Source organism: Paramisgurnus dabryanus, chromosome 21, assembly GCF_030506205.2.
Source record: "Paramisgurnus dabryanus chromosome 21, PD_genome_1.1, whole genome shotgun sequence".
NCBI classification, from domain to species: Eukaryota; Metazoa; Chordata; class Actinopteri; order Cypriniformes; family Cobitidae; genus Paramisgurnus; species Paramisgurnus dabryanus.
Genome location: NC_133357.1, coordinates 32,122,687 through 32,149,651, shown reverse-complemented (window position 1 = coordinate 32,149,651; position 26,965 = coordinate 32,122,687). Strand labels below are relative to the sequence as shown.

The 26,965-nt window shown below is 36.9% G+C and overlaps 1 protein-coding gene across 2 annotated transcripts in view; it reads left to right on the top strand.

Annotated features, from left to right (window-relative positions):
* pacsin1a (protein kinase C and casein kinase substrate in neurons 1a) overlaps positions 1-26,133 on the top strand; it is a 315,211-nt gene extending 289,078 nt beyond the window's left edge. For both annotated transcript variants that reach the window (XM_065282588.2, XM_065282589.2), the window contains exons 8-10: positions 16,017-16,132; positions 16,637-16,833; positions 21,692-26,133. In XM_065282588.2, the coding sequence (XP_065138660.2) occupies positions 16,017-16,132; positions 16,637-16,833; positions 21,692-21,801 (423 nt within the window). In that variant the 3' untranslated portion in view covers positions 21,802-26,133. The remainder of the gene's footprint in view (positions 1-16,016; positions 16,133-16,636; positions 16,834-21,691) is intronic.
* Positions 26,134-26,965: the final 832 nt, after the last annotated feature.

Sequence of the window (26,965 nt, the reverse complement as noted above, 5' to 3'; positions counted from 1 at the left end):
AAGTTTGGAAAGAAAAGTTTGTTTCAGAAAAATACGTGAAACTAGGAACATCAGTAACAAACCATAGGTAAAATATAATTTAATGTTTGCTTATTATGCACTGATAGATGTGGACCTAAGTTGAACCTAACCCCTCAGGCAAACCAATGGTCTGCTCAACTTCATAAAAATCCTGTCATTGCTCCTGTCATTGGGGGTTTTGTGCTGTAAGTCGTAAAGCTAAAGACGCTGATTGACCTTAAAACCTAATCTAACCTAATATCAGGTTAGGATGTTCGAATAGTATATTTTTATTTTTTAAATAAGTGTTAAGGGTTACCTATTTAATATGTGTACATGATTTTACTGTTATGTAGAGGTACATCCTATGTGGTGTTGTTGATATAGATAGTTTAATGGAAGCACACAATCATGTTTAACAAAACCACACACACACACACACACACACACACACAAAAGTCTAGTGTGTCTCTGTAAGCCATGGCAATTTTGTTAAATGTTTTGTCTTTAAAGAAATGTTTGTTGTCACGTTAGTGACAACCTGGCTTATAACATCGTCAACTTTGATAAATAATATATGCATACATTTTATTGTTCCCCAAATGGATAACAGATGGGTTTAAGGCTACATTAATTAAAAAACAACACCAAAATGTGAGATAAAATGTCTTAAACCTTTTAAGTTTCTTTAAATCGCAAATAATGGATAACATGATTTAATCAGTATCTGTGTAATGAAGACTAAATCTAAAAACCCTTTACTTTTTGTCAATGAGGGCACAGACTTAATATCTAAGCTTTAGTAACAAACAGAGACATCATAGAGCCCCATGCAAACACACACACACACACACACACACACATGCGCGACTCGTTGCTGCTCATGTGACATTAGATATAAACTTACTCATACACACCTAGATGTTTAATTAAGGATTGTGTATAAGAACGTTTGGATGTTAAAAAAAAAAAATTAAGATCGAATAGCTTTTGTCATAAAAGTCACATGGCCGTTTCATTTTAAAAACCCACATGTTTAAATCAGAGGCGTTCTAAAACTAGAAATGCTGACAGAATTGCATTTGTTGTACAATAAACACTTAGAGGTTGGTATCCACAGCGGACACAAAACCAGAAAATGGGGTCAAAATGTCTTAAACATTAAAAAGTTTGTTTTTAAAACCATAGATATGTGAGTGCATGTGTTTATTGCTCTATGCAATAACATGTTTTAATCATTATCTTATGAGTATGGGATAATGATATGCCTAAAATAACGTATATAACCAGAGCGCTCAGAATTACATTTATTGTGTAATAAACACATATTCACAGTTGGTTTTAAGATGTCATTAGATTAAAACAGACCCAGAATATGAGATGAAAATGTCTTTAATCGTTTAAAAGTTTCTTAATGGCCGATATGTGCACGCATCCGCGTATGTTCTATTGTAAACGCCGGAGCCCCTATCTTTAATTGCTTGAACAGAACCCTCTGCTTGAAAAGCTTCACAGATCTCGTGAAGCGAATCAGCTTTTATTTAGTTTAAAATAAATAGGCTTTAGTCTAAAGAATTGTCGACCTACGGTGGTTTTGGTACAATTCATTGCTTAAATATAACCGTACTGAATATTTAATTAAATAATTTTGTACTGTTACAAACTTTTAGATCCTGCAGTGTCTCCCCTAAAATAGGGTCTGGTGCTCTAACTAAAATCTAAAATAAACCTTTTAGTTATTGTCAATGGGGCTGAATTACACTTATTTTACCAACACAGAGTTTTAGAAACAGTACGGTCCACTGAACACCACCGCTGTTCAGACACTCTAGGTCTGCTGGGTGATAACGTATGGTGAGGAGAGACTCATAAAAACTGTCCGTCCAGAACCCGACCGCACAAAACAACAAACTTTTTTTTCACATCAATAAATATGACGAGCACTCGCAAGACTAGAAACATACACTGGAATACCATGTTCAAGAAACCTTTTATTTTGACAATGCGTACCATGTTACATTTATCGTAAATACACACGTACACTTGGATATTAGATGACATTAATGAATTCAAACCAGTAGAGGGGCTGAAATGTCTTAAAACGTTTAAAAGGTTCTTAACGCCATAAGAGCGCATCAGCGTACGTTCTCTGGCAACGGTGGTTCGCGCATTCATGTGTTTAAATCAGAGACTTGATTAAAGAATTCCCTAAATCTAAAATTAACCCTTATTTTGTCAGAGCGGACAGAATTACATTTATTGTGTAATAAACACATATTCACAGTTGGTTTTTAGATGTCATTAATTTAAAACAAACCCTGAAGATGATATGAAAATGTTTTTAATCGTTTAAAAGTTTCTTAACGGTAGATATGAACACGCATCCTCGTATGTTCTCTATTGTAAACGCCGGAGCGCGATCTAATGGTGTGATCAGAATACTATGCCTGAAAAGATTCAACTTTTATTTAGTTTAAAATAAAAAGCCTTTAGTCTAAAGAATGTGTTATTGGCGGTCCCTGGTGGTTTTGGCACAGTTCATTGCTATACCCATGCTGAATATTTCATTAAATAATTTGTTACAAGCAAATGCTTTATTTTGACAGAGTGACCATATTACACATTACCACAGCGGTTTTAAAAGACACTAGTTTACAAGCAGCCCCCTAATGTGAATTATCTCAAACACCCAGACGCTCACAGAGCAGCTTCTGTTTGAGGCTGATCAGAAAAATATAGCTTATAGTTAAATAGATAATAGCAGATTTAAGTTTAACCAGTTACAACTAAAATATTTTATTCTTGTGTGACTTTAAAGAAGTCTCTTGACAAAACAAACGTATTATCAAGTTGTATTTATAAGATACACGCAGTCAATTCACCTAAAATCTAAAATAATACTTTATTTTTGTCAGAGCAGACAATATAAGACTCTTTGTATAATATACACATATTCACACATGTTTTAAGAAGCCTTTAATTAAAAATAAACCCCTAAAATGGGATGAAGACTCTTAAAAACATTTAAAATTTTATTAACGTCAGATATAAGTTCTCTGTCACCATCGGTGCACGTATACACATGTCTTAATCAGACACTTGGTTAAAGAATCCCCTAAATCTAAAATAAACTCCTATTTTGCCATAGTGGACAGAATTACATTTATTAAGTTTATTTTAAAATGGCAGATATGAACGCTCACCCGGCGCTTTGTCAGGCACCGCTGGAGAGTGATCTTTAATATGCGTGAAACTATAGAGCAGGTCATGAAAAGATTCACGGACCTCATGAACCGTTTAAAATTTTATTTAGTTTAGACTTTCGTCTAAAGATTGTAGTATTGACGGCGCCGAAGGTTATGGCTTAGGTCATTGCTTAAACTATACACGTATACGGAATATTTAATTAAATAACTTGTGATGTTACAACCAAAAGTTTTAATCAGAGCCTTGTTCATGATTTGTCTAAATCTAAAATAAACATTTACTTTTTGTCAGTGTAATGGTGAATTATTTTACCAACATTGAGTTTTAGAAATCTTTACTCGTTTACAACACGCACCCACTGTGAGACACTCAGTGGTGAGACGCGCACGGGCTAGAAAGGAGGGAGGGATGGAGGGGGAGAGAGACCCTGGCGGCAACTGTCAAACACGACCTGTCAAAACACCATCTGTCAAGGGAGTCATAAAACACAATCTGTCAAAACACCATCTGTCAAGGGGTCATAAAACACGACCTGTCAAGACACCATCTGTCAAGGGTGTCATAAAACTCAAACTGTCAAAACACCATCTGTCAAGGGGTCATAAAACACGACCTGTCAGAACACGACCTGTCAAGGGGGGTCATAAAACACGACCTGTCAAGACACCATCTGTCAAGGGTATCATAAAACACAAACTGTCAAAACACCATCTGTCAAGGGGTCATAAAACACAAACTGTCAAAACACCATCTGTCAAGGGTCATAAAACACGACCTGTCAAAACACCATCTGTCAAGGGGTCATAAAATGCCATCTGTCAAGGGGTCATAAAACACGACCTGTCAGAACACGACATGTCAAGGGGGTCATAAATCATTAGTTTGACGAATGGTGGTCCTATACAACTACTAACAGTGACCTTTAATTTGCAAAAACACACTTTTATTTCATTGTAAAAGCTAAAAGTTTACTCAACTCAAACCATTTAAGGAAACCGGTTGCAATAAACCATTTAAGTTTTAAAACCTTTCGGAGCCTTTCGAAGGACGCAGCCTTCGATTAGGATGCACTTTTAGTCTTTTAGCTGTCCTTTTAGCTGCATAACTTATATGTATACTTAACATATCTGATATTAAAGCACTGTTTCATGAAACCATGCTCTAGCAACAGTAGTACAATAATTTATGCAAGAAATGCAAACCACATGTTATGTTTATTCATAACGACACTTATTATGAAGACCCTTTTTATGATGTCATAAATCCAGACAGGCTTTCGTTGGTCAACTGTTTGCATTTTTAAACCACAAATGTAGTAAATCTGAGAAATACAGATGTATTCTCTTTTATTTTCCTCAGACATAATTCTTCATTCCTGTTTCCTATCAAAGTATACAAGTTGTGTTACTGAAAAGGTTCATCCTTTGAAATGTAAACAATGCATGCAAATGCCGAGAAAGATGCACATGTCACCGGGACAGCAAGACTGCATACACTGCTTTTTAAAAAATGTATTTACACCTTCCTTAAAGGTGCCTTTTAATTTAAATATTAAATAAAGTCTTCTTCCTCGAGATTGTATTAAAAATATAATGTTAAATCATCAATTGCATTTTATTTTTCAATTTGGCAGGAAATATGGATTATCACCTTGAAAATTATTTTTTTAAATTTTTATGTTACCATTTAATTTTCCAATTTGGGACATATTTTGCCTTTTTATTTTCAAGGTCACTTTAATTTATATAGTACCTTTAAACAACATTTCTGCTGACCAGTGTACTTCACAATAACACAGTAAAATCATAAAAAGCCATAAAAAGTCATACAACAATTGGTTAGTATAAAACATCAACGTAACCATAAAACCAGATACAAATCAAGACTAAGATTTAACTTACTAGAACAAAAAAATCTATGAATAGGCCTGACAAAAGAGATGTGTTTAAAAAATGACTTAAATAAAGATAAGGAGGAGGACAAACAAATTGACCAAGATTACAAATTCCACAGCTTAGGGGCAAACACTCTATCACCTTTACATTGCAAATGAGACAATGGAACGGCTAATAATTTGTCCGAGGATGATCTGAGAGTTCTTTGAGTAGAACCAAGTTTAGAACTATTAGGTCTGAGATATAAATTGGAGCCAGACCATGCAAGGCTTTAAATACATAAAACAAAAACCTTGTAAGCGGATTCTGAATTTGGAAATTAATGATTAATATAAATAAATAAATACATTATTTATTAATACATACATTAATAAATAAATAAATAAATAAATAAATAAATTATAATATTATAATAAATATATAAATAATATAAACATATAAATAATATATAAATAAGTAATCTATTGATTTTCTTCTATATCAATAATTAATTTAACAAAATAAAAACTTAAAGTTCATAAACAAAAATATAGCTGTAGACAGCGATACGGGGCCAAGCAACAATGGTCCTGCAACACGCAACGAAGCTGAAAGGACATGCAATTGAAGAATGCAATGTAGCAGATATGTATGGGAACTATCAGCACACAGGACTCAGAGATGAGAATGAACATAATGAAAAAATAAAAATTTTGAAGTATAATATTTATATGCATGTTGAAAGAAGGACCGATTAGTCCAATGCTGACCTAGAAAACAATTGAACCACTAAAGCATCATACATGTTACACATGAGACTTAAACCAAAAGAGCACAAACGAAATAATACCTGTTAAAATAATAAAGTAAAATACAAATAATGAATTGAAGCTTTTGACTCTAAAGTAAGAGACTTCAATTGCTGCCCTAGCCAGGATTTGAACCCATGATCTCCAGGTGTCATGCCTGTCACTCATCTGGTTGAGCTACAGGGGAGACATACATACAGACAGCTGCTTAAGTTAGATTGCTGAAGTGACAATGTGTATGTTCAAGTTTGGAGAGATTTTTCTCAAGAAGAGAATATTTTTTAAAACCCCTGTAGGTAGTCAAACCTGTTCGAACATTTGACTCTACATGACACAAATTTGTCAACCATTTTGATTGCCGCCGTATGGTGGATTTGAACCCGCAACCTCTGGATTTCATGCCCATCACGCATTTGGTTGAGCTACTGGGAAGGCATAGATTACCCCATCAAATATTCTCAATAGAAGTTTAGTTGATTAAATGGTTTAAAAGTTATTCCTGTTGACAAATGTATTACTTTTGAACAAAGATAAATATCAAAATGATGTTTGGTCATTTCTATGTGGCTCGGTCCAAAGATAATCTGAGCCAAATTGTGTAACAATTCAACAAACACTGCAAAAGTAGTAGCAAAAAAACTGAATACTGTACTTTTCAAAATGGCCGCTACTGCATATTTGAACTGGTGATAATGCTTGGCCACCAAATTACTGCAAGCCGTGCAGAACATGGAAAACAGACTGGTTGAGAATAATAGGTGAGAATAAACTCAAAACAAATATTAATAGAAAAACATAACACATGCATCAGACGGGATTCGAACCCTCAACCTCTGAGTTTTGATGCATGCATTTAGTAGACTGCGCTACACAGGCAGTGTAGCTATCCAGGGTTTTCAGAGCTGCAAACATTCAAATGGCCCAATCAAGGAAGGTGCAGACATGACATTGCAGAGCAGAAATAACAAAATTACAATTTATATGAGAATCAGATAGTTTAAGTGAGAACAGTTAAAGTTTAAGTCAAGAAAAACATGTTGTATAGGAATGCACAACATGTTATAATACAGTCATAATAATTTTAATGAGACAATGTCACAGGGACAGTCAACTTTGGACAGGTATTTCTCGGGAATGGCAGAGAATATCAAAAATGTGTTTGGTCATTTCTGTGCGGATTGCTCCAAAGTTTATGTGAGCAGAGCCTGGCATAAAAAAGACTTAATTTGCAAAAGTAGTAGCGAAAAAACTACTTCACATATGCTATGAAATAAGACATGAACAGAATGTTGAAAACTGACAAATGAGATATCGTTGCAATCGACATAAACCAGTGAATAAAAATTCACAAAGAAAATGAATATCAGACAAAGTTTTCAGAAGTTATGGGCTGTTTTATATAGTTTATGAACCCTAGGTGGCGCTGTCTTCAGATTTCCCAGGTACCTTTAGGACATCATACCAATGCTTCCTACCGATTTTTGTGCCGATACATTATATAGAATAATAGTTATCCCAATTTAAAACAAAATTCAAAATAGTGTACAGGCGGTTTGGTAATTTCTGGCATAATATATATCGACAGATTTGTCATGAGCCAAGGAATCCATAGACACCAAGATCATAATTTTCTATCAAACATTTCAATAGTTATGGGCAAAAATAGCCATTTTTCATATCTCATGACCCATAGGTGGCGCTGTCCTCAAATTTGGCATGGTACCCCAGTTCATGGTCCTTATGAAGGGTACCAAGTTTCATTTCAATTGATCAAAGAATGACCGAGATAATGACTCAGAACGAATTTTGGGTCGACATCGATAAATGTACGCATTTATAACTTTTGAACAAAGATAAAAATCAAAATTCTGTTCGGTCATTTCTCTGCGGCTCCGTCCAAAGAAAATTTGAGCCAAATTGTGTAACAATTCAAGAAACACTGCAAAAGTAGTAGCAAAAAAACTGAATACTGTACTTTTCAAAATGGCTGCTACTGCATTTTTGAAATGGTGGTGGCGATTGGCAACCAAATTATGACAAGCAGTGCAGAACATGGAAAACAGACTGGTTAAGAATAATAGGTGAGAATTAACTCAAAACAAAATCTTATTAGTAAAACATAACACATGCATCAGGTGGGATTCGAACCCTCAACCTCTGAGTTTTGATGCATGCGTTTAGTAGACTGCACTACACAGGCAGTGTAGTTAGCCAAGGTTTTCAGAGCTGCAAACATTCAAATGGCACAATCAAGGAAGATGCAGACATGACATTGCAGAGCAGAAATAACAAAATTACAATTTATATGATAATCAGATAGTTTAAGTGAGAACAGTTAAAGTTTAAGTCAAGAAAAACATGTTGTATAGGAATGTACAACATGTTATAATACAGTCATAATAATTTAATATGACAAAGAGACAATGTCACAGGGACAGTCAACTTTGGAGAGGTATTTCTCGGGAATGGCAGAGAATATAAAAAATGTGTTTGGTCATTTCTATGCGGATTGCTCTAAAGTTTATGTGAGCAGAGCCCGGCATAAAATAGACTTAATTTGCAAAAGTAGTAGCGAAAAAACTACTTCACATATGCTATGTAATAAAATATTAACAGAATGTTGGAAACTGACAAATGAGATATCGTTGCAATCGACAGAAACCAGTGAATAAAAATTCACAAAGAAAATGAATATCGGACAAAGTTTTTAGAAGTTATAGGCTGTTTTATATAGTTTATAAACCCTAGGTGGCGCTGTTTTCAGATTTCCCAGGTACCTTCAGGACATCATACCGATGCTCCCTACCGATTTTTGTGCCGATACATTATATCGAATAATAGTTATCACAATATATGACAAAATTCAAAATGGTGGACAGGCGGTTTGGTAATTTCTGGCATAATATATATCGACAGATTTGTCATGAGCCAAGGAATCCATAGACACCAAGAGCATAATTTTCTATCAAACATTTCAAAAGTTATGGGCAAAAATAGCCATTTTTCATATCTCATGACCCATAGGTGGCGCTGTCCTCAAATTTGACATGGTACCCCAGTTCATGGTCCTTATGAAGGGTACCAAGTTTTATTTCAATTGATCAAAGAATGACCGAGATAATGACTCAGAACGAATTTTGGGTCGACATCGATAAATGTACGCATTTATAACTTTTGAACAAAGATAAAAATCAAAATTCTGTTCGGTCATTTCTATGCACCTCGGTCCAAAGATTATCTGTGCCAAATTGCGTAACAATGCAATGAACACTGCAAAAGTAGTAGCGAAAAAACAAAATACTGTACTTTTCAAAATGGCCGCTACTGTAATGGGTGGAGTCTTAATGTAAGGTGTTCATTGTAATGAGCGTGAGGAGAGCAATCAGATGTACTAAGTAGAATTTTTGTTGATCAAATTATTCTAGAGTTATAACCATTTGAATATTGAATTTTTGAAGTGTTGGTGGCGCTATAGAGTTAATGCTAGAGACCCCATATTTGGTCACATAACTATTTAGGACCACCACTACAAGTGTGGCAAATTTTTTTCATTTTCCTATGTACGGTTCATAGGGCTGCCATTGACTCCCATTGGGGAAGAAGAAATATAATAATAATAATAATAATAATAATAATAATAATAAATATAGCTGCAAGCAGCAACACGGGGTCAAGCACCTTCGGCGCAATGCACACACAGCACAGCAAGCACACAAAGCACGGCAAGTTCACAATGCACAGCAAGCACACAAAGCACAGCAATTACACAAATCACAGCAGGCACACAAAGCACAGCAAGCTCACAAAGCACAGCAAGCACAAAAAGCACAGCAAGCACACAAAGCACAGCAAGCACACAAAGCACAGCAAGCTCACAATGCACAGCAAGCACACAAAGCACAGCAAGCTCACAATGCACAGCAAGCACACAAAGCACAGCAATTACACAAAGCACAGCAAGCTCACAAAGCACAGCAAGCACGCAAAGCACAGCAAGCACGCAAAGCACAGCAAGCACACAAAGCACAGTAATCTCACAAAGCACAGCAATTACACAAAGCACAGCAAGCTCACAAAGCACAGCAAGCACACAAAGCACAGCAAGCACGCAAAGCACAGCAAGCACACAAAGCACAGTAATCTCACAAAGCACAGCAAACTCACAAAGCACAGCAAGCACACAAAGCACAGCAAGCTCACAAAGCACAGCAAGCTCACAAAGCACAGCAAACTCACAAAGCGCAGCAAGCACACAAAGCACAGCAAGCTCACAAAGCACAGCAAGCTCACAAAGCACAGCAAACTCACAAAGCACAGCAAGCTCACAAAGCACAGCAAACTCACAAAGCACAGCAAGCTCACAATGCACAGCAAGCACACAAAGCACAGCAAGCTCACAATGCACAGCAAGCACACAAAGCACAGCAATTACACAAAGCACAGTAATCTCACAAAGCACAGCAAACTCACAAAGCACAGCAAGCACACAAAGCACAGCAAGCTCACAAAGCACAGCAAGCTCACAAAGCACAGCAAACTCACAAAGCATAGCAACAAAAAAAGCACTGCAAGCACAGCAAGCACAGCAAGCTCACAAAGCACAGCAAGCTCACAAAGCACAACCAGCACACAAAGAACACAGCAAACTCCCAAAGCACAGCAAGCACACAAAGCACACAAAGCACAGAAAGCACAGCAAGAACCACCACAATGCAGAGCAACAACAGCAAACATGGAAAAATAGAACACATTTGAACTACAGACAGGTTGAGAAGAACTGATGAGGAAGAACAAAATACCTGACTCAGGTGGGATTCAAACCCAGGAACTCAGAATCTCAATACATATGATTAACTTGATGCGCCACTCAGATGACACAGCTCATGAGGCAGCAGAAAAGAGATTAGAAAGCTACAAGGATTAACATATGTCAAATTAGTTTATAAACCCTAGGTGGCGCTGTACTCTGACTTCTCAGGTACCTTCAGGATATCATGTCAAAGCTCCTTATCAATTTTTGCGCAGATATGTCCAATAGTTCAAAAAATATAACAATTTATGTCAAATTTCAAAATGGCGGACAGGCGGTTCAGTCAAACCTGGCATAATACACATCGACAGATGCGGCATGAGGCAAGGTATCCATAGACAGCAAGTTCATAATTTTCTGACAAACAGTTCAGTAGTTATGGGCAAAAATATCATTTTTTTAAATCTCATGACCCATAGGTGGCGCTGTCACCAAATTTGGCATGGACCCCAGGTTCATGGTCAACATTAAGTGTACCAAATTTTATTTCAATTGATAAAAGAATGACCGAGCTACAGCTTCAGAACCATTTTTGCGTCAACCTTGTTAAGTTTGCGCATTTATTACTTTTGAACAAAAATAATTATAAAAATTCTGTTCGGTCATTTCTGTGCGGATCACTCCAAAGATCATCTGTGCCAAATCTCATAAGAATTGAACCACGTTTAAAGAAGGAGTAGCGAAAAAACGAAATACTGTACATTTCAAAATGGCCGCTACTGTAATGGGTGGAGTCTTACTGTAAAGTATCAAATTCAATAAGGGGGATGAGAGCAATCACGTGTACTAAGTAGAATTTTCATAGATCAAATGGTTCACCAGTTATAACAGTTTGAACATTGAATTTTTGGACTACTGGTGGCGCTATAGAGTTACTGCTAAAGACCCCATTTTTGGTCACATGACTATTTATGACCACCTCTACAACTGTGCCAAATTTCATCATTTTCCTATGTACGGTTCATAGGGCTGCCATAGACTCCCATTGGGGAAAAATAATAATAATAATAATAAATATAGCTGCAAGCAGCGATACGGGGTCAAGCACCTTCAGCCCAATGAGCACCCAAAGCACAGCAAAAACGGCACGACGCAGCAAATGCGCAAAGCGCAGAAAGCGCGCAATACAGAGCCCGAACCCGAAGCAAAGCAAATGCAGAGCAGAACCACTGCAGTGTGGAGAAACAACAGTAAAGATGGCAAAAATATAATATCAGACAAAGTATTCAGAAGTTATAAGCAGTTCCATAAGAACTGTTATAGTTTATAACCCCTAGGTGGCGCTGTACTCTGACTTCCCAGGTACCTTCAGGACATCATGTCGAAGCTCCTTACTAATTTTTGCGCGGATATGTCCAATATTTCCAAAAATATAACAAATTATTTGAAATTTCAAAATGGCGGACAGGCGGTTCGGTCAAACCCGGCATAATACACATCGACAGATGCGGCATGAGGTAAGCAATCCATAGACATCAAGATCATAATTGTCTGACAAACAGTTCAGAAGTTATGGGCAAAAATAGCCTATTTTATTATCTCATGACCCATAGGTGGCGCTGTCACCAAATTTGGCATGGACCCCAAGTTCATGGTCCACATGAAGTGTACCAAATTTCATTTCAATTGATCAAAGAATGACTGAGCTACAGCTTCAGAACCATTTTTGCGTCAACCTCGTTAAGTTTGCGCATTTATTACTTTTGAACAAAGATAAATATCAAAATTCTGTTCAGTCATTTCTATGCGGCTTACTCCAAAGATCATCTGTGCCAAATCTCATAAGAATTGAACAACATTTGAAGGAGGAGTAGCGAAAAAATGGAATACTGTACATTTCAAAATGGCCGCTACTGTAATGGGTGGAGTTTTACTGTAAGGTATTAAAAGCAACAAGCATGAGGAGAGCAATCACGTGTACTAAGTAGAATTTTGATAGATCAAGCGGATCAGAAGTTATAACCCTTTGAACATTGAATTTTTGCACTGCTGGTGGCGCTATAGAGTTAGTACTAGAGACCCCATTTTTGGTCACATGACTTTTTAAGACCACCACTACAACTGTGCCAAATTTCATCATTTTCCTATGTACAGTTCATAGGGCTGCCATAGACACCTATGGCTAAGAAGAAGAAGAAGCAGAATAATAATAATAATAATAATAATAATACTAACAATTACAATAGGTGTCTCAGCACCTTCGGTGCTTGACCCCTAATAATAATACTAACAATTACAATAGGTGTCTCAGCACCTTCGGTGCTTGACCCCTAAATATAGCTGCAAGCAGCAACTCGGGGCCAAGCACCTTCAGCGCAAAAATTAGCACCAAAAGCAAGCACACAAAACACAGCAAGCTCACAAATCACAGCAAGCTCACAAAGCACAGCAAGCACACAAAGCACAGCAAGCTCACCAAGCACACAAAGCACAGCCAGCACACAAAGTACAGCAAGCTCACAAAGCACAGCAAGCTCACAAAGCACAGCAAGCTCACAAAGCACAGCAAGCATACAAAGCACAGCAAGCTCACAAAGCACAGCAAGCTCACAGAGCACAGCAAGCTCACAAGGCACAGCAAGCTCACAAAGCATAGCAAGCACACAAAGCACAGTAAGCTCACAAAACACAGCAAGCACACAAAGCATATCAAACACACAAAGCACAGCAAGCTCAAAAAGCACAACAAGCTCACAAAGCACAGCAAGCTCACCAAGCACAGCCAGCACACAAAGCACAGCCAGTACACAAAGCACAGCAAGCTCACATAGCACAGCAAGCACACAAAGCACAGCAAGCACACAAAGCACAGCAAGCACACAATGCACAGGAAGCTCACAAAGCACAGCAAGCACACAAAGCACAGCAAACACACAAAGCACAGCAAGCACACAATGCACAGGAAGCACACAAAGCACAGCAAGCTCACATAGCACAGCAAGCACACAAAGCACAGCAAGCACATAAAGCACAGCAAGCACACAAAGCACAGGAAGCTCACAAAGCACAGCAAGCACACAAAGCACAGCAAGCACCATAAAGTGCATCCAACACGCAAGGCTCAGGAATCACAGAGCATAACCACCACAATGAAGCGCAACAACAGTAAACATGGAAAAATAGAACATATGTGAACTACAGACAGGTTGAGAAGAATTGATGAGGAAGAACAAAACATTAATAGAAAAACCTAATACATGACTCATGTGGGATTCGAACCCAAGAACTCAGAATCTCAATGCAGGTGATTAACTGGATGCGCCACTCAGTTGACACAGATCATGGGGCAGCAGAAAAAGATTAGATATCTGCAAAGATTGACATATGTCAATCACCAAAAATGCAGAAAAGACACAGCAGAAGCAGAAATAACAGAAATACAATGAACATGAGCTCAAGTGAAATTGAAGACAAGCAGATCATTATGTATAGTAATGCTATACAATGTAATATACAGTCACATTAATTTGCTGTGACAAATAGACAACGTCACAGGCACGGTCACCTTTGGAGTGGTTTTTCTAAGAAAGAGAACATAATATCAAAAATCTGTTCAGTCATTTCTGTGCGGATTTCTTCAAACATTATACGAGCAGAACCTGGCATAAAATAAACAAAATTTGTAAAAGGAGTAGCGAAAAAATCATATACCATATGCTTTACAATAACACATGAACAGAATGTTCGAAAATGACAAATGAGGTATCGTTGCAACCGGCATAAACCAGTGAATACAAAGAAATTAATATCAGACAAAGTATTCCGAAGTTATAAGCAGTTCCATAAGAACTGTTATAGTTTATTACCCCTAAATGGCGCTGTACTCTGACTTCCCAGGTACCTTTAGGACATCATGTCAAAGCTCCTTACAAATTTTTGTGCGGATATCTCGAATAGTTCAAAAAATATAACAATTTATGTGAAATTTCAAAATGGCGGACAGGCGGTTTGGTCAAACCCGGCATAATACACATCAACAGATGCGGCATGAGGTAAGCAATCCAAAGACATCAAGATCATAATTTTCTGACAAACAGTTCAGAAGTTATGGGCAAAAATAGCCTTTTTTCATATCTCATGACCCATAGGTGGCGCTGTCACCAAATTTGATATGGACCCCCAGTTCATGGTCCACATTAAGTGTACCAAATTTAATTTCAATTGATCAAAGAATGACTGAGGTACAGCTTCAGAACCATTTTTGCATCAACCTCGTTAAGTTCATGCATTTCTTTCTTTTGAACAAAGATAAATATCAAAATTCTGTTCAGTCATTTCTATGCGGCTCACTCCAAAGATCACCTGTGCCACATCTCATAACATTTTAATCAAATTTGAAGGAGGAGTAGCGAATAAACAAAATACTGTACATTTCAAAATGGCCGCTACTGTAATGGGAGGAGTCTTACTGTAAGGTATTAAAAGCAATAAATGTGAGAAGGGCAATCACGTGTACTAAGTAGTTTTTTCATAGTTCAAATGTATCACCAGTTATAACAGTTCGAACATTGAATTTTTGATCTGCTGGTGGCGCTATAGAGTTACTGCTAAAGACCCTATTTTTGGTCACATGACTTTTTAGGACCACCACTACAACTGTGCCAAATTTCATCATTCTACTACTTACGGTTCATAGGGCTGCCATAGACTCCCATTGGACAAGAGTAAGAATAATAATAATAATAATACTAACAATTGCAATAGGTGTCTCAGCACCTTCGGTGCTTGACCCCTAATAATAAGAAAACCATCAATTGCAATAGTGGCCTGCCGCCCTGTGGGCTTGGCCCCTAAAAAACTACAATATAATTTACAATGAATCCTGTAAAATGTTTTTAATCTAGGCTATTTATTTATATAAAGTTTTATATTATTATTTTCAGATCATTTTCTTGTTCATTATTTGGATTCTTTTTTTTTTATTTGATTTTGATAGTTAACCGATTGATACACTGTGATCAGTTATTTTGCATGAAGACAATTAAAAACGCATAGGCATCACATTAGCCAGCTAATTCTAATTCATTTATTTTTAGTTTTGTATGTTTGCGCAAATGTAGTGGGCTAGGTCTGGATGAAGTCCATGGTTGATATTTTTTGTCCCAGTCCTGCCCTGCAAGCAGCTGATGTTGTATTTTGCATTGTGCATCTTTCAGCTGTAAACCATTCACATTCAGTATTAGCAAAACATTATCAATGTGCCTACAACATTAAAAGTGACTTTTAATGCTTGTGGAGATTCACGTCTTTTCTTAGATTTTTATTTCAGAGAAAAAGCTAATTGTGTTACTTCTACTGTCAATCTTTCGCTCGCAGGAATATAATCCAGAAGCCACCAATGCTGTGGCTAAGAAAGAAAAGAAGAAGCCAGATGGAGTCGCCCCTGCCACTCCAAGCACCGAGCATGGAGGTCAGCCAGGCGACCGAGGCAGGTCAGACAACATATTTGCTTACCCACCATGTCTGAAATTTCCCTTTTAGCTTCTACTGCATTTTACTAGTAATCTTTTTTTAAATGGAGAAACTCATTGCTGTATTTGTCTTACAACGTTTGTTACACTTAACTTACTGACAAGATTAATCACATCATCATATTATGTAAATATTAATTTTATTGCTAAATTTTATATTTACAAGAAATTATTGCAGATATCATTTATATTACCCCATAGGTATCATCACAAAGACCTCTTGGGTTCTTTGAAGAATTACTTCATAAATAATGGGGTAAAGAACCACGGAGTCCAAAAATGTCCTTTTCTACAAATTGTTTTTTTATGTAGGATTGTACAAACTAAGGAGTAACTGTTTACCAGAAGGTGACTTGGTGCAAATTGTTTGTAGCATGTGAATACTGCTGCATGCTTATGAGTTAAAGCTATAAAACCTACATGCCCTGTGCAGCATTCATGCATGTGTTTTCTGTGTTTGAACAGTGTGAGCAGCTATGAGAAAAACCAGGCTTACTCCACAGAATGGTCAGATGATGAACAGCCTGCCGGATACTCTGGGAGTGAGACCAATGGGGGTGCAAACTCATTTGAGGATGACTCAGTTAGCAGAGGGGGCATGCGAGTGCGGGCCCTGTACGACTATGAGGGGCAAGAACAAGATGAGCTCAGCTTCAAAACAGGTATGTAACTGTGTCTCAGTCTTTTAACAGTCTTTTGTGGAAAATTTGTCATGAAGCAGAAAATTTGTTTTGATTCACAATACAATAAATGTATGTAATACAAATTGCAATGCCCTCCATAATTATTGGGACAATAAAGGCAAAAATTGCTCTTTTTGCTGTAGAGTAAAAAAAGTCACAGGTGTTCACCCGGTTTAAAATAAAATATACAGTCATATTCATCAAATTTTAATTCATGCAAATATTTTGATTCTTTTACATTTACATTTAGACATTTAGCAGATGCTTTTATCCAAAGCGAAGGAAAGATTAGGAAACAGTAAAGCAATTTGTCATAGGGAGGCAATAATACAAGAACTGCTTATACAACAGAAACATGGCAAGTTAGTCTTTACTGTCCCAATACTTGTGGATGGCACTGTCACCACACTGTTATTTTAGTAACAAATCAAAGTTTAACCTCCTAAGACCCAAGTTTTGGTTGGTCTTTTTTTTCAGAATTCTACCAGCTATTTTGGGATTAGGAAAAACTAATAAATATAATAACCAAATATTTTTCTTAGAACATAAAGCAATGTATTTGTCCATGTTTGTGTACAACAGGTTCCAGTTACACAGAAATTAGTATTATGGTCCAAACAACAAAAATATGTGATTTATCCAGGTCTTAGGAGGTTATATTATGTACTGAGTCCTAAAGTATGAAATGGTCAAAAAATATTTACTTTATAAATTAGAATATTGATATTGCAACATATTTTATGTGAAAAGTAGAACAAGTAAATAAATTATGTAAATAAAAAGTAGCTAGAAGCTAATTTTTTTTTACTGGAAAGCAAGACAAAATACTGATTAACTGATTTATAACTAGTTGTGAGCGGGGCACAAACTAATTGTAACACGGCTACATATTTATACAGGCCCAAGTATTTTTTTTCTTTTACTGTCAGGAGATGATCTCCTGTGGATTTGTGAAAAGTTTTGATGTGTTTTGGTTAAGATGTTGAACAAAGAGTGTTTTGGAGGCATAGAAGTACATTTCTTCATCTTATGTTTTTTTTAGTAGGACGTTTAAGTCACCAAACACAACCTTATATTATTTGAATCACTGTCTTTTTACCTAAAACATAGTCTAAGTCTCAGACGTCACGCCCCCAGACTGTTGGCTAAACGTCTGATGTTTTTCGTACACTTTTTTGGAAACCCAAAAAAAAAACTAAAAAATTAGTTTCGGTCAACATTTCAGCAACTAGTAACTGATAGCTTGGATTGAAAACATTTGGAGTTGTAACAAAGTGTTAAAATTTAAGCCTTGGGTATAATTCAATTCAATTCAATTCAATTTTAATGACCACACAGCCAGGCTGGTGGAATTTGTTTTACAGTACAGATATTTCTTTGGTACAGGTTCCAGCATTACATTAAACAATAAACATATAAAGTAACATACATACCGAAAAACACATTAATACACACATATACACCACAGAGTATTTAAGAAGTTGTGCTTAATCAAGTCCTCAGCGTACAGAGTTCAGAATGTTTATTGCTGTTGGGATGAAACTGTTTTTAAAACGAGTTGTTCTGGAAGCTGTGACCCTATAGCGCCTTCCTGAGGGCAATAGCTGAAAAGCGTTGTGTGCAGGGTGAGTGTTATCTGAGATTATTTTATGGGCCCTGCGTAATGTCCGTTTGTGGTAGAGTGATTCAAGGGATGGTAGAGGTGAGCCAATGACTTTAATTGCTCTGTTAATGATGCGCTGCAATTTCTTCCGGGAAAAAGTGTCGAGACTGCCAAACCAGACTGTAATGGATGTAGTGAGAATACTTTCAACGATGGCTGTGTAGAAGCGGAGCAGGAGATGAGACTTTACTTTGAACTTCTTGAGCTGTCGGAGATGGAAAAGTCTTTGCTGGGCTTTTTTGTGGATATGATCAGAGTTAATTTTCCATTTAAGGTTATTGCTGATGTAGGTTCCAAGGAATTTAAATGTATCAGTGATGCAGATGGGTACACCTTCAATGAGCACAGAAGTTTTGGGAGATGGCTGACGTCTAAGATCGACGATAAGTTCCTTTGTTTTTGATGTGTTGAGTTGGAGATCATAATCTTTACACCAGGTCACTGCTTGGTTGATCTGTGCACGATATGCAGTTTCTTGATTATTGGTGATGAGTCCTATGATGGTTGTATCGTCCGCATATTTGTATAGGCTGACAGAACTGTGGTGTGATATGAGCTGGTTTGTGTAAAGAGAAAATAACCAGGGTGAGAGAACACATCCTTGGGGGGCGCCTGTACTGAGGAACAGAGGGGAAGATATGTTGTTGTTAATCTTTACCCTTTGTTTCCTGTTCCAGAGAAAGCTATAAATCCAGTGACAGATGCATGGGTCAATATTCATATCCAGTAGTATATTAAACAATTTAACTGGGTTTATTGTATTGAATGCAGAACTGAAATCCATGAACAAAATGCGGGCATATGTATTTGCAGACTCAAGATGGTTCAGAATGTGATAAATTGCTAAGTTGACGGTATCCTCTACTGACCTATTGGCTCTATATGCAAATTGAAATGGGTCCATTTGAGGGGTAGTGACAGTTTTTAGGTGCTTAAGTACGATGCGCTCGAAAGATTTCATGACTGCTGATGTCAGAGCGATAGGTCTGTAATCGTTGTGGCAGGAGATGGTCTTATTTTTGGGAACCGGAATGATAATGGATTCTTTAAGGCACTTTGGTACTGAGTATTGGCAGAGGGAGGTGTTGAAGATATCAGCGAAGACCCCTGCCAGTTCAGCAGCGCAGTGGTGGAGAACGGTGGGGCTGATGTTGTCTGGGCCGGGGGCTTTATTTCTCTTAAGTCCCCTGAAAAATGCTCCTCACCTCCTCTTCTTTAATAATAAATGGGGGGGAGGGGAGGGGATCGGACAGAGATGGTGAAGTAACTGGTGCCTTCTCAAACCTCCCATAAAAGGAATTGAGTATATCTGGAAGCTGGCAATCTCCGTCAGGTGTGGGAGTGAGTTCTTTTTGTAATTTGTCATGTTTTGGAGCTTTTTCCAAATAAAACGTGTGTTATTATTGGTAATCTGTTGTTCCAGTTTGGTAGCATAGTTACATTTGGCTCTTCGTATAGCGGATCTCAGTTTGTATTTGCCAGCCATATATTGTTCTTTATTTCCTGATAAATGAGCTGCATTTTTCTCCTTTCTTAACTGTGTAAGTTCCTTATTAAACCACGGTTTATTATTGTTGTAATGTTTGATTTTTTTGAGAAGGATACACAGGTCCACGCAGTAATTGACATATGACGTTATTACGTCGGTGACGTCATCGAGATCGCCCGCGGCACGGAAAACTTCCCAGTCCGTGCACGCGTAACAACCACGAAGTTTTTCGATGGCCTCAGAGGACCAGCACCGAACAAATTTTGTTGGTGACTTGGAGGATTTCATTTTTTGTTTGTATTGTGGAATTAGCAGCAGCATTGCGTGGTCGGACCTGCCCAACGGAGCCCTCGGGAAAGTATGGTAAGCCTCCTTGATGGTAGTATAGCAGTGGTCCAACGTGTTGGTCCCTCTGCTGGGGCAGGCTACCTGCTGATGGTAACCGGGGAGCTCAGACGACAGGTTAGTCTGGTTAAAGTCCCCGAGAACAATGACTGCTGCATCTGTGTGTATATTTTCCACTGAGGAGACGTAGTTGGCTAACTCGGCTATGGTGGTGGCAGCGTTAGCCTCAGGTGGAATGTATACACAGATAATAATTACTGATGCGAATTCCCGTGGGAGAAATGATGGTCTGCATTTGACAGTGAGATATTCCAGGTGAGGTGAGCATACGTGGGCGAGTTCTATAGAGTTTGTGCACCAGCGTTCGTTAATCATTATGCAAATACCACCGCCTTTAGACTTAGGTGATCTATCGGCACGATGTAAAGTGAAACCTGGAGGTGTTACCGCTTGATCGGGTACTGATTGATCCAACCAGGTCTCCGTTAGGCAGATAGCAGAGCAATCACTGTAGTCCTTGTTGTGTTGTAACATTAGGTGTAGTTCATCCATTTTGTGCCGGAGAGATCTAACGTTTGACAGCAAGAGGGCTGGGAGCGGTGGCCGGTGCGGGCGTCTCCTGAACCTGGCAAAGGTTCCTGAGCGACTGCCTTTTTTGGTCGGCAGCCATGGTGTTGACTGGCGTAGTGTATCTAGTTCCTGTAGATTCTCCAGTACGGACGTAGACAGATCACAGTGAGAGGTGTATCGGAGGTTTAGGAGCTCTGTTCGAGTGTACTGAATTAGACATGACACTTCACAAACAAATAACGCAGACAGTAAGATGACATACAGGAACACTGCTTGTACTGTGGCAAGCCTTACGGCAGCCATCTTGTTGACCTAAAATGATAATGAAATAAAAACAATGTAAATACTATTCATTAAATTGATAACTGTTAATACAATATCAGGGGACATAACTCACAATTATTATTATTATTATTTTTGTCTTAATTGTGTGACCCTTTATAAAAAATCTATTTTTTTGCATTGATGCATAATACAAGGATAGTTAGATGAAGGATCATGGATGGATGAATGTGTGGATATCTATCTGTTATAGGAAGATATATAAACAATATCCATAGTATATAGACATAATTTTCTTGAATTATTTGTGTTTAAACCAAATTTTCTAGCAGGTGTTACAACAAACCCTCTGTTTGTTACAATTAACTTATTTTTTGAATGATGAAGCCAAAGCCAAAAAGTGTTACTTAGTGCCCCACTCTCCCCTACATGTTTTATAGATATAAATATATGAAATGCATGTCTGTTATATTATGAATCTCCCACAGGTGATGAACTAACCAAGATCGAAGAAGAAGATGACCAGGGCTGGTGCAGAGGTCGCCTCGACAATGGCCGAACGGGTTTATACCCAGCAAATTATGTTGAGGAAATTTAATTACCTGACTGGTGGTAAACGTACCAATGGAGGCAGCTCTGATTGACAGATGTTATATCATGGCATAAATGCCAGAGACTTTAAATGAACGACTTTGCCTAAAGATGTGCAATGCAGTCTTGTTTAAAATGAAAACATCTTAGTAACTGAAACCACACTGTACATATTGATCTCATCCAGGATAAGAGGAAGAGCTTGCTCTATACTAATATCTATTTGCAAATATTTATGGTTACATACATACAAAGAAAAACAAACAAATAACGGGCCCGTCAGTTATGCAAGTATTATTGTGCAGCATATATGTTATTTAATATTATATTCCAGACCTGAGTATTGAATACTCTTATTAGTGTAATATCCAACCGAAAATGTGGCCATTATGTGTATTCTAGAAGTTCATATAACAGTGTCATTGTGATATACAGGTACTTTTCCAGTGTCTTGCAACTCAGTCATAGTGTTTAAACAAATGACAAATTACATGCAATGTGCAGTTTAGGTTTCCTCTCTTTCATCTGTTGCGCTGCTTTTCTATAGGTCATGTTCTCTTGATGTCTGTGTCTTTGAGCATAGCAGCATGTGCTATGGAGCATGATTCCTCAGGTCGACCTGTACTGTATGCAATCCCAAAAAAGACCACAGAGAGCAGCAGAATTGTATTAACTTTTAACCGAAAAGTGGTGAAATTAGATGCTCTCAGACTATGATTCAAACAGAAGGTGAATATTTTGGCAGTCTGATCAAGACTGAGATTAAACTTAAACAAGGTTGTTCATCACACTGGAAGGTCAATGAACGTTCAGGCGCATTGCATTGTGGGATAACATATCCATGCTTTATGCTGTGTAGTACACTTCACATTTGGCTGATGCAGTACAACATTCTGAAATATTCCACGCATACAGAAAATTAAAATACTGTGTGCAGAATACATACTACATACTGCAAAGATAAGAGTTTACGTTAGTATGATGTTCCAAATAGTCACAGTTGTTTCTTGTCCCTATTGTTCCACTTGAATTAGTTGATTGTCCTGTAGTGTCCATCTCATGTTTGTCAAAACCGTGCTGTTATGGTTACTCCATGAGTTAACTGAGTAAATAATATGCAGATATTGTGTCTTATACAGCCTTTAATGAATGAAAGGTCTTTTAAAAACTAAGGGCCAGATTTACTAACATCTTGCGCCAGCACAAACCCTCATTTGTCATTAAATAATGACTGTTGGGACCTTATTGCATATGCATGAGTTCCCTTTTCAGATGCGAAATTTATGGGAGGAGACAATTTAAATGATTCATGCAACACGATTTACTAATGTTTGCACGTGTGTTATGATTGGTATTTGTGGCATTATTTAACGTAGAAAAAAACCTTAACTAAAGTAAACCTTTTTACTGTCCTAAGGCATCGTTAGCTGTGATGTCCGTAGTGCTGAACTGAAGCGCATCATGCGTTAACTCATCAGCCCTGCTTATTTGTGACCCTGAACTAATTTGCGCTGCTCTTAGTAGATTGCATTATGGAAATCAGCTGTTGTTTAGTAAATCTGGCCCTATATATAATCTCTTCATTACACTGTCAGAAAAAAAGGTTTAAAATTGTACCTTTTCTGTCACTGGGGTGGTACCCTCAAAAGTTCAGTTTTGTACCTTTTATGGGTATACAACACATTGAAATATTGTACCTTTTGGGGTACAATATTATACCTTAAGGACCTATTTTGTACCTTTAAAGGTACAGTTAAATGTTTTGTACCACTTACATTTATCTGGTACAAAATTGGTCCTTAAAGGTATACAATAGGTCCTTAAGGTATAATATTGTACCCCAAAAGGTGTGTGTTCTATACCCATAAAAGGTACAAAACTGAACCTTTGAGGGTACCACCCCAGTGACAGAAAAGGTACAATTTTAAACCTTTTTTTCTGACAGTGTAGGCATCTATTCATGGTCACCTCTTGATGCCAAATCAAGTTTCTTCAGATGGAATATCTATGTGCATGATTAGGACACAGCACATTTTCTACAAAATCTATTAGCAAAATCAAATAGTGAATTTCACATGTGCTCCACTATGCCCGCCACTACTAGATAACGGTTAGCAAAAAGAAGCAATCAGAATAATGGAATCCAGTTATGCATTTTCACCTTTTTTTACTTTTCTTAGTGTAAATGTTGCTGTTTAAATGTTTAAAGAAATCTGCAAAGTTACAAAGCCCAAAGTTCGCTCCAAATAGAGTTATTCTCTTTGATAGAAAAATAAACTTTTCAAGAACTATGGATGACATTCGTATCCGTATATTGTGACTTCACATTTCTGCTAATAATGTAAAACATATGAACAGAGATTTTATTTTGTATATTTCACTCTAAAAATAAAATGGTACTAAATAGCACTAAAAGTGGTTCAATGGCTCGTTATCATAAGGGAACCATTTAACATTTAACACCAAGTAGGATGTGATCCTGGATCAACATTTTCATTAACCAATCAGATTGCAGGATTAGGATTACGGTGTTTGTTAGATTTAGGATTGGGTTAGGGGCTTTTAAAAAAAAATTCTCAAACAATTATTTCCCACTTTTTTGAGAAGTAAAAAATGGTAAGGGTGTGAGTTAAGGGTAAATTTAGTTTTTTTTAGTTAAAACGTTGATCCAGGACCAACCAATAAAATAAATGTTGATTCAGGATCACATGTTTGTGAAATCATGGTGACCGTGTTGTTATAGTCATGCGTTAGCACCACTTATGGTTCTACAGAGGTGCTATATAAAATGGTTCCCCTATGATCATGAGCTTTTAGTATACTATTTAGAACCATTTATTTTTTTAGAGTGCTGGAACCCTTTATTTTAGTGAACCACAAAGTTAAAGTGCATATCTTATAGGATCTCTGATTCTTTTTTAAGTTTCAGGTTTATTTGTATAGTGCTTTTCATAATTTTTCATTGTTGCAAAGCAGCTGTAGAAAAAAACATGTGCAACAGAGAATGAATGTAGATATATTATAAGTATTTAAGATATTTAAGATTAAAATATATGTCAACATATGATTTGCAAGCAGTATACAGTTGTCCCAAAATGCATTTGAAAACACGTTATAATGTGTTAAAGTCAATGCATATTAAATCAAGTGCCGTTTATTTTAAAAAAGATAGCACAAGCACACTTTTCAAGTTAAACATTTTATAAAATGTTTAGATTTTACATATTAGAACTATATACAGTGGTAAAACAAAACTTAGGTACATTCTGGTTGTCAGACGTTGGTGGAACATGGCCGTAGTCTATCTCTGGGTAATCTTGTAGGACACTTGTGTGAAACTGATTGATTTACAGATCCACTAAAAATCACTCAGCTTAACTGTTCCATAAATGTGTGACAATAAAAAGCTCTGGCATGATTTGTTTGCAGATAATACCTAGAAATGTTTGTCCATGCAACCAAATTCAAACATTTCTAAGTATGACTAAAGACTGTAAACTGTGTTTTTTTTTTTGGGGGGGGGGGGTGTACTGTGTTTAATTCCTCTCATTACTGTCCTCTTAATGATGAGACCTCCATTATTTTAACAATACCAGATTACAATACTGAAAACGTGGCATTGTGCATATGTGGATTTCTGCACTGTTCATGGAGTTTGTTTCAGAGAGGCAGATGAAGTGTGGTGAACAGATTATAAACTTTTACGTTCTGAGAAAAGATCCTCGTACAGTTTTGTGATTTGGGCAAGCAAAAAGTACAAAAAAAGATTCACTGTTAAAATATTTTGTGGTGTACACAAAAAGAAGTTCACACATATGATGTTGGCCATATTGGGGAGTATCCTCTTTATTATATTTAATGTATTATATAATGAGTTGTGTTTATGTATAGAAAACAGAAGTAGTGTTATAATTGTAAATGTTGGTAACAAAACAACAACTGATTTGAAAAAATAACACTGTAATGCTCTATAGATACAATACTGTTATTAATTTTAAATCTGGACTGAAATTTATCACTATTGTACCATACCTGTAAAAATGTGTGTGGGTCCACACTGTCATATTTGTATATGATGATGTAATTTATTAACATTATATCCTGTAACTGTACAACTGTGTTGTGTAGAGACAAACAACTAGTTGAGACAGTAAAGACGTGTAATGTAAATGCTATTTTAAATGTTGATTTGTTCTTATGCAAATGAAGGGATGAAGGTTTATGTTGTGGTGTACTGTAGAGGACATGGGTGTATGTTCATAGTTAGTTGATGTACTGTAAATTGAGCTTTTTGCGGGTGTAGTGCCTCCTTATCCATTAAAAAAGATGTTTATTAATATATGCAGAAGTTATTGATGAACATGACATTGAACAAAATGATGAAAAACTAAAAAATTGCAATATTAATTTGAAAGGAGAAAAATGTTTGTTTAAGAAATTTTATAAAATGTGTGCTCTCATTTTTTTTTTACAGAAACATGCCACATTGAAGAGTTTATCTACAGTAGGTTTTTCCTTTTACTAAAATACTTTAACTTATTTTAGTTAAAACTTAATTTGGAAAAGTTTACATTTCTCAACGATACAAAACACTAAGAATATAAAAATTCTGTTAACTTCAGGAAAAATGGCCAATGACCTGCTGTTTACTTACATGACTGACTTAAGGGCTCATTATAGTTGTGCGTAGGTCATACAGCGTAGCTGCGACAAACAAACATGCAGACCGCTGGTATGCAGTATTCACGCGTCTAACCACAGTAGCATTTACTTCCATCACTGCTAATTATCTCAAAACATACACAACAAGCTGCTGCTGCTGCTTCTTCATTTGTGGGTTAAACTGGCCAAGCTGCTTCTACATTGGTGGCCACCCTGCTAAAGTAGTTACATGCATGGATACTGCCTACCAGCAGTCTGCATGTGTGTTTGCACATCGACGTGGATGACGACGCAGAAGTATGACCTATGCACAACTATAATGGGCCTTTATGCACGACTATAACATGGGCTTTACACTACTGTTCAAAAGTATAGGGTCACTTGACCCTCATCTTTAAAAGTCTTTTGACATAAAGGCATACTCTAAAATGTTTAAAGTTATTTTGTAAACAAATATTATTTTGTCATTAAACTTAAAATGTATTGTGACATTTTTTTTAAAAACATGA